Source organism: Desmodus rotundus, chromosome 11, assembly GCF_022682495.2.
Source record: "Desmodus rotundus isolate HL8 chromosome 11, HLdesRot8A.1, whole genome shotgun sequence".
NCBI lineage: Eukaryota > Metazoa > Chordata > Mammalia > Chiroptera > Phyllostomidae > Desmodus > Desmodus rotundus.
The window spans coordinates 8290453-8302831 of NC_071397.1; the positions used below are offsets into that span (position 1 = coordinate 8290453).

The 12379-nt window shown below is 42.3% G+C and overlaps 1 protein-coding gene across 1 annotated transcript in view; it reads left to right on the forward strand.

Annotated features, from left to right (window-relative positions):
* Positions 1-140: 140 nt before the first annotated feature.
* Positions 141-12379, forward strand: part of LOC112302111 (adenylate cyclase type 10) — a gene marked incomplete at its 5' end in the record, with an annotated part of 33561 nt that continues 21322 nt past the window's right edge. Inside the window, 7 exon segments of the mRNA XM_053914300.1 lie at positions 141-228; positions 1087-1191; positions 3820-3858; positions 4865-5008; positions 10992-11197; positions 11486-11576; positions 11669-11757. Coding sequence (XP_053770275.1) covers positions 1101-1191; positions 3820-3858; positions 4865-5008; positions 10992-11197; positions 11486-11576; positions 11669-11757 — 660 coding nt within the window.

The window sequence follows — 12379 nt, forward strand, 5'->3', positions numbered from 1 at the left end:
CCCCGCCAGCGCTGTCGATGCGGATTGGCTGCTACACTGACGGAGCGCGGGCGGGCCATCCCGCCTCTGTCATGGCGTCCGGCGACGCGGTGGGGGCGCCGCTTTTGTGGCCCGCAGGAGCCCGGTTGGCGGCGCTGCTTCCCGACCTGCTGGTGTTCAGGCGGCCCCGGGCGTCGGAACCTGAGCTGGCCACTACCGCGGGCGTCCTCCTCAGCGTCCACGTGACGGGTGAGGGCGAGGGGCGGTGCGCCGCTCTCCGCACCTGCCAAACGGGCGGCTGTTGAGCCTCAGCTCCTGGAGGCTGTGGCGTTTACCGGCCTGGCCCCGAGCAAGCTAAGACGCCGTTCGCCTGCAGGCCCCAGCCACAGGAAACTTTGAGGGCCGTCCGTAAAAGGAGCAGGAGGACACCTTTAGGAGTAATCTGGCTTAGCCCTTGAGTTCCCTCAGAAGTAATGAAACTGAGACTCATGAAGGGGAAAGAACCCCCGGGCCACACGGCAGACCTTGAATCCAAGTTTCTCCCCAAACCGAGCATTTCCACTAAGTATTTTTCCTCATCTGCTTACTGTATTCGCTCAACTCATTCATTCTTTGGGTCTACAAGTATAAGCCCGTCATTGTTCCAGGAGTTACAGAACTAGCAGCTATTTGAGAGTCGTTTAACAAATACTTATGGAGTCTATGTGTCGTGGGTATGAAGACAAGTGATACAAGGTGCCTTCCTCAAGGCGCTCAAAATAATGTGTTCTCTAAAAAGCATCCCCTTGCCGGTGGTCTCTATCACGTGGGGAGAAATCCCTTGGCCAGGGAGCCCCAGAGGCTGGTGGGAAAGCGGTAGCTGGGGAAAAGGGAGGGGCTTGTGGGGCTAGTTCCGCCCGCAGCCCCTGGCAACACCGACAGGGTGGCCCTCTGCCTTGCGCCCGAGGCTACAGCAACAGCCTGGCCCCCAACCACGTTAGAGGATAGTGGACCCGCTCCCCTCCAGGAGGTGTGCTGCTTTTACACCGGTCAGATGGGTGCGTGGAGGGCACAGGGCCTAGAAGTGGGGCTTGCAGCTAATTTAGTAATTTCTGCTTTGTTGGTCAGGGTTTACAGCGTTAATGGACCGGGTCAGCCTGACCGGCAAGTCGGAACAGGACATGGACAAACTGGCCCACATCTTCAGTTACTACATTAGTGACATCGTGGAGCGTGAGTGACCATTGTAGGGGCGAGGAAGGTGTGTGGGCTCCGGAGCGTTTGCAGCAGAGCAGGGCCTGGGGTTCTTTAAAAGGGATACGAAGGGGTCATTCTTTCGGTGTTACTCATCTTAGCGCTTCTGCGTGCCACTGACAAGCGCAGTCTTTGCCAATAGCTGCCATTCTACCCAGCCTCACATCCTGGTGACCCAAGGTTCAGAAACAGGAAAAAAGCTAATTTTAACTTTGTATGTTTGTATTTCGAAATAAAGTATCCCTCAGGGTGTCTCTTCTAACAAAAATGTAACGGGCCTCATGTGTGTGTATTAGATATACTTTACAAAGTCTCTTCCCACGCTGGTATTGCATTTTGATCCTCCGAGTAGGAATAAGGATTTCCTTTATTTTCTGCCATGTATCAAGTTGTGCATATCTGTGTCATCTGGAAAAGAAGCTCCGTATTTGTGCAGTAAACATGTTTGAGTACCTCTCCATGGCATGCACTACAATAGTGCAGCGGCTGCAAAAACCCACTCTCTGGGACCTTTCCGTGTCGTTAGGCCTACCCAACAGGGATGGCTCTGGCCTTACACTCGTAGTACTTACGGAACATTCCCATTCTTACGGACAGTGCCCCGTGCAGTTTTGTCCACCCTCCTTAGATTCACCAGAATGCTTCCTTTGTAGCGTCCTCCTTTAGAAACAATTATCCCTCAACCCTGAGGCCTTTCAATTTTTCTCACCAGGTTTAGATGAAAGGGGGAGGTAGAAATTATGTGTTAGGTAAGAATTGTAACAGCAGGAACTGCTAAATACTAGAAATACGGGGAAATGAGACATAGTATCTGCCTTTGTGGAGTTTCCATTTTGGTGGGAAAGACAGTAAATAAGATGATTATCAATTATACATTCTACAAAGGAAATGAATAGGGTGCGTTGCTTAAAAAAAAAAAAAAAAGGAAAATTGTAGGGTGATAGTTTCTCTATTAGGGTTGTCATAGGTGGTATTTAAGCTGAGATGTAAGTGATACGAGGAACACCTTGTGAAGAGCCAAGGGTAAGGCATTTCGGATGGAAGCATGCCACGTAAAAAGGCTCTGAGGCGAGAGGAAGCCTGACGTGTCTTGGGAACCGAGAAGCCAGAGTGGCTAGAGCACAGCGAGGGGAAGAAGAGAGGTTTGAGGCGAGGTTGGAGGTTATCGACTCCACGGCCGGCCGTCAGAAGGAGTTTGGATTAAACGTGTTTGTGCAGAGGGAAACTGTGGAAGGGTTCTAGCAAGGGGGTGGTGTGATTGACTTACATTTTTTAAAAGCTGATTTTAGCTGCCTCATGGAGATTGGGTTACAGGGAGCTGAGGAAGTGTGGGCAGTGAGGATGGAAGCTGGAAGAGATCATGGGAACAGTTGTGGAAAGATGACAGAGATTTGGTCCAGGGTGGTGGTTCTCACCTTGGCAGCACATTCGGTAACCACTTGGAGAGCTTTTAAAAATCCTGATGTCCAGACCAATTAAATCAGAATATTTTGAGGTAGGCTCAGGAATCCGATTTTTAGAAGTTTTGTAGGCAACTCCCGTGCAGTCAAGATTGGAACCATTGGTCTCAAGATACGGCAGCGGGTCTGTGTGGAGATGGGTTGATTTGAAATATATTTTTCAGGGTTAACAGACAGGACTCGCTGATGTATTGAATTTCAGTGGGAAGTGGGAAGGGAAGGGACGCTCAAATTTTCAGCTTTCATAAATGAATTATCGGTGGCATCACTTACCAAAATGGGAACATCTGAGCTTTGAGAACGAAAATCAGATTCTGTTTTGACTATTTTAAGCTTGAGATATCAATAAGCATTCAAATGGAGAAATCCAAGTGTGAGTTGATGGAAAGAGTATAAATAAAGAGAGCCCAAGACTGAGGCTTGGGGACTTCCAGGGGAGGATTATGATTAGGGAGAAGTAACCTACCGAAGAGGCAGTAAGGTAGGATATTGTGCCATTCATGACACCAAAGGGGAGGTCGTCTGTCTAGACGAGGGTGGTGGCATACAGTGAAGTCAGAAAATACTGAATTTCCCAAGATGAATGCTGTTGATTATCTTGATAATTTTAGTGAAGTGGCAGAGATGGAAGTCAGTAACCTGACATGAGACTGGTAGAGAAGATTTTGAGTGAGTAGATTTTGAGGAAAAAATTGTATATAGTCAACTCTTGCTGGGAATATAGCAAAAAAGAAAAAAAAATGGCCCTAATAGCTAGAGAAGAAGATAAAGTCAACAATAGATAGGTTAATTTTATTGTGTTTTGTTTCTGGCTTTTTTTTTAATGTTTGTAGGAATGATCCAATAGAAGATAAGGGAGGGAGTGAAGTTCTTGAGAGGGTGAGCAGGCCTAGGATCCACAGCACAAATAAGGGGGCGGCTTTGAAGAGAACAGATTCTGCCATTTTCGAGCTGATCGCAGTACGAACAGGTCTGGGGGGAAGCTAGAAGGGAGGAAGAAGGAACGTAAGCCTTGGGGTGCCCAGTGGACCAGAAAAGATACGAGGAAAACTCAGAGGTCACTTCTCTTATCACGTATGATTCTTCTGTGATCTGCTGTAGTGCTGATTGTGACTGACTTCCCTCTCTCTCCCTTACTCAATTTCAGATGTACTCTGTTTTGGAGGGGATATCCTGAATATTACAGGTATTTTCCAGTTTTTCTGAATATTGAAAGGACTGTAAGTGAGAAAAACTATATTAGGTGGAGTTGGACCTACTTGTTTATTCAGCATTGTTTGGGTATTGATGTGCTCTGGGCCTGAGGAAGCAAAGAGGAGGAAGACACCATCTCTGCCTCAAAAGGTCCCCTGGACTAAGGGAAAAGCATTGCCCATGTTAAGCTCACATTGATTTACATTTTGTTTAGATTGAATGACAGAAATACTGGTGCCTATAAAGCATCATGAGAAAACGAATGAGAAACTTGGTCATTAGTAACAGGAGCTAAATATAAGATAGGGAGGAATCAGTCCCTCGTACGTCTTCTATCTGGAGAACTCTGAGGATCATTAACAGCTTTACGCCACAGGGTGGGCGCATACTTTTATTTAAACTTAAACCAGCCGTGAAATTAGATTTGAACACGAACCTACATTTTATGAACCTCTTTGCTAATACCCTTCTCTTAGTATATTGGTGGAGTATACTGGTGGAGTATACTGGTGGAGTATACTGGAAGATTACCAAAACAATCCTTAAACCTTAATAATATGTCAGCTTCTACCTAGTCATGTTTGTTTTCAATTTTTAAAAATATTTTTAAAATTTATTTTTAGAGAGGGGGGTTAGGGAACAAGAGAAGGAGAAAAGCAAAGTATGAGAGAATGAGATCAGTTGCCTTTCACACACCCCCAACTGGGGGCCTGGCCTGCAGCCCCAGCACGTGCCCTGACTGGGAATCGAACCAGCAACCTTTCGGTCCAAAGGCTGGTGCTCAACTCACTGAGCCACACCAACAGGGCTACCTAGTCATGTTTTTATATGCTCAATAGTTTTGAGAATCAAAGCAATATTTTAACCTATGATAATGTGTAAGGCCAAGAAACCTTGCCTGACACCTTGCATGATATCTTCTGCATTACTGGGAACCTTGTGCTGGCCAAGTGACTCCAGGTATTTGACCTCTGTCAGCCTGTCTTCTGTCTCTGCAGGGAATGTGCTCCTGGCACTCTGGACAGTAGAACAGAATCAGCTGAGGGACATCATCACCCTGGTGGCAAAATGCAGTCTGGAGATACAGGAGAAGTTTGGGATCTACCATACCAGAGAAGGCCAAGACCTGCAGCTAAAGATAGGTAGTAACTACTAAATGAGGTCCAATTTAAGGATAACAAAAACAAAAAACCACTATAAAAATTCTCAGAAGATAAATGACAAATTGGGTAAAAATTTTGCAACTCATGTCACATAGACAAAGGGTGAATTTTTCTAATATAGAAAGAACATACAGAAATTTTTTAAAAACAAATTAAGAAAAGACTAACATTCTAAGAGACATGAATAAACAGTACACAAAGAAATACATCAGATGGTCAACTTCATAATAAGAAAAATGACAACTGAGATAATTTCTTATCTATAGGTAACCCAAAAGTTCAGGTGCTAAACACACTGAAGTTGTTGGGGCTGTGGAGAGTAAGCCTCCTCTTGTGGTACTGGTGGGAATCAATAATGATCCAACTTCTATGCAGGGTAATTCAGTAATCGCTGTGGAGATTACAAAAGCATTTATTCTTTATCCCAGCAATCCCACCTCTGAACATTTATCCTATTGCTATACCTGAGGATATATGAAATTTCATATGTACAAGATTATTTTTTAATCCATTTTATTGATTATGCTATTACAGTTGTCCCATTGTCCCCCTTTTATTCCCCTCCACATACACATACCCTCCCACCCACATTCCCCCCCTTTAGTTCATGTCCATGGGTCGTACATATAAGTTCTTTGGCTTCTCCATTTCCTATACTATTCTTAACCCCCTGCCCCCATCTATTTTGTACCTACCATTTATGCTACTTATTCCCTGTGCTATTTCCCCTCTATCCCCCTCCCACTCCCCTGCTGATAACCCTCCATGTGATCTCCATTTCTGTAATTCTGTTCCTGTTCTAGTTGTTTGCCTAGTTTGTTTTTGTTTTTGTTTTTGTTTTAGGTTCAGTTGTTAATAAATGTTTGTTGTCATTTTATTGTTCATATTTTTTATCTTCTTTTTCTTAGATAAATCCCTTTAACATTTCATATAATAAGAGCTGGGTGATGATGAACTCCTTTAACTTGACCTTATCTGAGAAGCACTTTATCTGCCCTTCCATTCTAAATGATAGCTTTGCTGGATAGAGTAATCTTGGATGTAGGTCCTTGCCTTTCACAATTTTGAATACTTCTTTCCAGCCCCTTCTTGCCTGCAAGGTTCGTTTGGAGAAATCAGCTGACAGTCTTATGGGAACTCCTTTGTAGGTAACTGTCTCCTTTTCTCTTGCTGCTTTTAAGATTCTCTCCTTATCTTTGATCTTGGCTAATGTAATGATGATATGCCTTGGTGTGTGCTTCCTTGTGTCCAACTTCTTTGGGACTCTCTGAGCTTCCTGGACTTCCTGGAAGTCTATTTCCTTTGCCAGATTGGGGAAGTTCTTCTTTATTATTTTTTCAAATAAGTTTTCAATTTCTTGCTGTTCTTCTCCTTCTGGCACCATTCAGATGTTGGAATGTTTAAAGTTATCCTGGAGGTTCCTAAGGCTCTCCTTGTTTTTTTGAATTCTTGTTTCTTCATTCTGTTCTGGTTGAATGTTTATTACTTCCACTGCTCCAAATTGTTGGTTTAAGTTCTGGTTTCCTTCCCTTTACTCTTGGTTCCCTTTATTTCACTTTGCATGGCCTTCACTTTTTCCTCTATTTTGTAATCATACTCAACCATTTCTGTGAGCATCCTGATTATCAGTGTTTTGAACTGTGCATCTGATAGGTTGGCTATCTCTTGATCACTTAGTTGTATTTCTTCTGGAGCTTTGATCTATTTTTTTATTCGGGCCATTTTTTGTGTCTCAGTGCACCTGTTATGTAGTAAGAGGAGGAGCCCTGGGTATTCACCAGGGCGGGGCACCCACAACGGGGCGCTGTAGAGCTTGCTGTATGTTGGCAAGGGGTCTGAGAGGGAACAATGAGGCCCACTCAGCTCTCTGTCGGCTTCCAGTCTCCTCTCCCCACCCACAAGCAAAGTGGGCCCTTCTGATTTCCAGATGCGTGGGTTTTTGTACGTTCTAGGGCCCTGTGGGTCTCTCCAACAAACCTTCCTGTGAGGCTGGGAGTTTCTCCCACCACCTCAACCCCCACAGGTTTTTTCAGTCAGAGGCTTTGAGGCTTTGATTTATTTCCCCACGCTGGAGCCCTGGGTTGCTCGGTCTGTGTCGCTCCCCAGTTGTTCCTCCCGATTTATCCGCACCTGAATGTGGAACCACCCGGTTCTCCAGCCACCACCTTGCCAGGTCTGCCAGCTGCTGCCTTGCTGGGAGTCCTCTCCACCCTGCCGCCTGTCTCCGCCCCTCCTACAGGTCTGGATGAATGTTTCTTCTTTAACTCCTTGGTTGTCAGACTTCCACACTGTTTGGTTTTCTGTCAGTTCTGGTTGTCTTTCGTTTTGATATTTTGCTTTTGGTTGTGTGAGAAGGCACAGTGTATCCACCTACGCCTCCATCTCGGCTGGAAGTCAATCTATTTTCCCTTTTCATCTTGATGATGATTTCTTTAGCCATGCAGAAGGTTTTTAATTTGACATAGTCCCATTTGTTTATTTTTACCTTTGTTTGCCTAGCCCTAGGAGATATGGCAGCAAAAATATTGCTACATGGGATATCTGAAATTTTACTGCTGTGTTTTCCTCTAGGATTTTATGGTGTCACGACTTATATTTAAGTCTTTTATCCATTTGGAGTTTATTTTGGTGTATGGTGTAAGTTGGTTGTCTAGTTCCATTTTTTTGCATGTACCAGTCCAGTTCTTTCAACAGCACTTATTGAAGAGACTATCTTTACTCCATTGTAAGCTCATGCTTCCTTTGTCAAATATTAATTGACCATAGAGACAGGGTTTATTTCTGGGCTCTCTGTTCTCTTCCATTGATCTGTTTGACTGTTCTTATGCCAGTACCAGGCTATTTTGATTACAGTGGACTTGTGGTAGAGTCTTATATCAGGTATTGTGATCCCTCCAACTTTGTTCTTCTTTCTCAAGATTTCTGAGGCTATTTGGGGTCTTTTTTGGTTCCATATAAATTTTTTGGAGAGTTTTCTCTAGACCAGTAAAAAATGCTCTTGGTATTTTAATAGGAATTGTACTGAATCTATAGATTGCTTTGGATAATATGGACCTTTAAATGATGTTATTCTTCCAATCCATGAAAAGGTTATATGCTTCCACTTATTTGTATCTTCCTCTATTTCTTTCTTCAGTGTTCTATAGTTTTCTAAGTACAGATCTTTTATCTCCTTGGTTAAATTTATTCCAAGGTGCTTTATTTTTCTTGTTGCTCTAGTAAATGGGATTTTCCCCTAGTTTCTCTTTCTGATAGTTCATTGTTGGTGTACAAAAATGCCATCAATTTCTGAATATTGACTTTGTATCCCACTATTTTACCAAAGTCACTTATTAGGTTGAGTAGTGTTTTGGTGGAGACTGTAGGGTTTTCTATGTACACGATCATGTTGCCTGCAAATAATGACAGGTTTACTTCTTCCTTTCCATTTTGAATGCCTTTTGTTTCTTTTTCTTGTCTGATTGCTGTGGTTAGAACTTGCAGTACTATGTTGAATAAGAATAGTGAAAGTGAACGCTATTGTCTTATTCCTGATCTTAAGGGAAAAGCTTTTAGTTTTTGCCCATTGAGTATGGTGTTGGCTGTAGATTTCTCATATGTGGCCTTTATTATGTTAAGGTATGCTTCTTCCATTCCCACTTTGCTGAGTGATTTTTTTTTATAAATGGGTCCTGGATTTTATCAAATGCTTTTTCAGCATCTGTTAATATGATCGTGTGGTTTTTGTCCTTCATTTTGTTTATTTGTTGTATTACGTTTATTGATTTTCAAATAATGTAACATTCTTGCATCCCTGAGATAAATCCCACTTGATCATGGTGTATTATCTTTTTAATGTATTGCTGGATCCAGATTGCTAGTATTTCATTGAGGATTTTAACATCTATGTTTATCAGATATTGGCCTGTAATTTTCTTTCTTTCTTGTGTCTTTACTTGGGTTTGGAATTAGGATAATACTGGTGTCATAAAAAGAGTTTGCAAGTCTTCCCTCCTCTTGAATTTTTGGAATAGTTAGAGAAGGATAGAGGTTAGTTCTTCTTTGAATGTTCAGTAAAATTCACCTGTGAAGCCATCTAGTCCAGGGCTTTTGTGTGCCAGGAATTTTTTATTAAGATGTTTTTCTTTATCATTGGTTTTAGGTCATCTGTTTATGATGCGCCTAGGTACAGTTTGTGTGGGTTGTTTTTGTTTTTGTTTTTGTTTTTTCCTTTTTCTTGTGCTTAGGGCTCTTCTTTGATCTCTAGGTTTTTAGTATTTTTATCAAATTTAGGAAGTGTTCTACCATTATTTCTTCCAACAAGTTTTTCTATATTCCTCTTCCTCTGTCCAATTGCACACATTAAAGCTGCTTGAAATTGTCCCGTGACTCATTGGTACAATATTCACTGTTTTTTTTTCTCCCTGTTTTTTGTTTTGAATAGTTCCTCTTAGTGTATTTTTTCATGTTTACAAACCTTTTCCTTTGCAATTACCTTCATTCCTATTTAGTGTATTTTTCACCTGAAGCCTTGTGATTTTTACCCTTAGAAGTTTGATTTGGGTCTTTTTTTTGTTTTTAATCTTCCATGTCTCTATCTGTTCAGTGTTTTCTCTAGGTTCTTGAATATATGGAATGTAGTTATTACTTTTTTAATGTTCTTGTCTACTAATTTTATCACTTGTATTATTCTGGGCTGGTTTGATTGATTGTTTTTCTCCTCACTCTGGATCATATTTTCTTTTTTCTTTGCATGCCTGGTAACTTTTGGTGGGTGCTAGGCATTATGAATTTTATGTTGTTGAGTGCCAAATTTATAAAATATTGTCGTAATACTCTTGAACTTCATTCTGAGATCTGGGCATCTTGATCCTTTCAGGTTTTGCTTTTCAACTTTGTTGTATAAGACAAGAGTTGTGTTTAATCTAAGGCTAGTTTTGACCCATTCCTGAGGCAAACCCCTTCAATGTCCTGTGAATTATTAAGTTTGACACTCTGGCCAGTGGGAACAGGAACAATTGCCAGCCTTGTGTGATATCAGGGATTGTCCCTTCTAATCTTTCCACATGTTTTTTTCCCCCCTGGCCTGAGGTGGTTTCCTTACATCGATGCAGCAGGCATGTGGGATCAGCTGAAAACTTGAGGGGGGTCTTGCTCAGATTGCTGGAGTTCTCTCTGTGTACTCTTCTCTTCAGTATTCGCAGTTCCCTGTGACCTCCAGCCACGTCGGCCTCCTCAGACTCACTCCTAGCGTTGTGTTTTCAACCCAGGAAGGCTTCGGGGCTGTGCCTGGGTGTCTGCTCCCTGAGGTGTGTCCTGGAAACTCTGCAGACAGCAGCTGGGGTATCAGAGGATTGGTCTTGTTTCTCCATCTCTCAGGCATCATTGTGCTCCATTACTAGACATGCCAGTATCTTGAAAATTATTTTGTGTATTTTATTAGTTTATTAATTGTTCCAAGAATTATGGAAAATTCATTATCTGTTTTCTATCTTGGCCAAGAGATGTCTCTGCCATTCTCTTAAAACTTTTTTCTCTTGTTTTTAGCTTGGATTGGGTGCCTTAGACCATGTCCATTAAAATACTGATATTCTACTCATCAGCCCTGGTTACATGTAAGAAGGGATGATGTGGTCACCATGATAACAGTTTCTGAGCATAACCATTAGGTCTCTGCCAGCAGGACCCAGCTGTCCATTAAAAGAGCAGCTTAGAGACAAGACTCTTAGAAGCCTAAGACCTCTTGTTTCTTCCCCTGTACAACGCAGACTTGTTTGAACGTCTTTCTGTAGGTATGTCTGAGACAGAAGGAAATCTGAGGCAGGATGTTATTTTCTAAGGTGAGTTCACCAAATACTTCTGCAACTGTGGGCAATAACAAGGTTGGCATAATTCAGAGAGCAATATGAAGATTCCAGACCCCTTCCTTTGCATAGTTAATTGAGTTTGGCTATTCACCACTTCTCCCCTTTTTTCTGGATAGGTCTGTCTGCAGGTCGGATTTCCCAGGTTATTGTTGGAGATGAGCAGCAACAGTACCTCCTTGTGACTGGGCGGGATGTAGATGATGTCCGGTTTGCTCAGCGTTTGGCTCAGGCAAATGAGATTGTCTTGTCCTGGCACTGTTGGATGCTCTGTGAGCAGTGCATGTTTGAAGTGGAAATCATGAAGGAGGATGAAGCTGTGAAGGTAGGAGTCTGGTCCCATCCATTGCCCATTCTGAAAAGGCCATTCTATTCCACACGGCATTCAGCGTTCTGGCGGTGGTCACATACTGCCTAACCAAAACAACAACCACTGGAACTCTACTTTGGAAGGAGGTGGGGGATATTCTCGCAGAAAGATAGACAGGGCAGAACGGTAAGTCTAGGAAGATAAGTTGTAATCAGAGATGGCATCCTCAGCCCCTATGTTAAAAAAACCAGAGGTAACCCTGTTGGTGGGTTAGCACAGAACTGAGTAGTTTTCTTTCCATAGTTAAGAGATATGCGGATCATTGACCCATTTGATTTTGATGAGCATTTTGACAAGTGCCTTGATTATCTGCCACATTACCAGACAAATGCCGGTAAGTTACTTTGTCCTTTCTACCCAAGCTCAAATTTTAAAGCTTGATTTGCAACATGACTGGAGACATTCTGGCTTTTTTCCTCTTCTCAGACACCCTGAGAACTGCCCTGGAACTGGATGCAGACTCTGCGCTTGAGCAAACTCTGCGGAAGCACATAGTGAAAAGTCTTCTGAAGAAGGTTATGTCCTAGTTCTTGGGTCATTATGTAAACTGTGCGTGTCTTTATGTAAACAAATGGACATTTATGTGTGATGACCTTTTTGTATTGATCCAGGTTGTCTCCTGCACCCCGGTGTAATGCCAGCAGATTTCCCCATCTGTACCAATTACTGTGATGACATCTCGCATAACTGTAGTTAGATTTCTCAATTCTAGAAAGTAAAAGCCGTATTTGTTTTTCAGTTTGTCCCTCAATGAACTAGTATACCGTATAGTAGGGTATAGAGTAAGTATATGCTTGGTAAATATGTGTCGACTGATTGTTTATATATAAACATATGTGAATCCCTTTGTAAGTGAAGTAATGACTAATGGAGACTCTTTTCTAAGAGTTATCAAACTAACTCTTAGAAAATATAAAATATTGACAAGTTTCCTCAGTGAATTAGGTTTAAAGTTGAACAGTTTTCGTTCCGTGCACTGGTTTGTATATCTTCTTTATCTCTCAAGCCTGAATTTTCTTTTAAGATTTGGTCTGACGCCCCTAACTTACTTTTTCATACTCACCATGGGATATAGAATTGAAATTCCTAAACACAATACTGAGAGTTGAAGATACAGGCAAGGTAACTCCCTGTCTT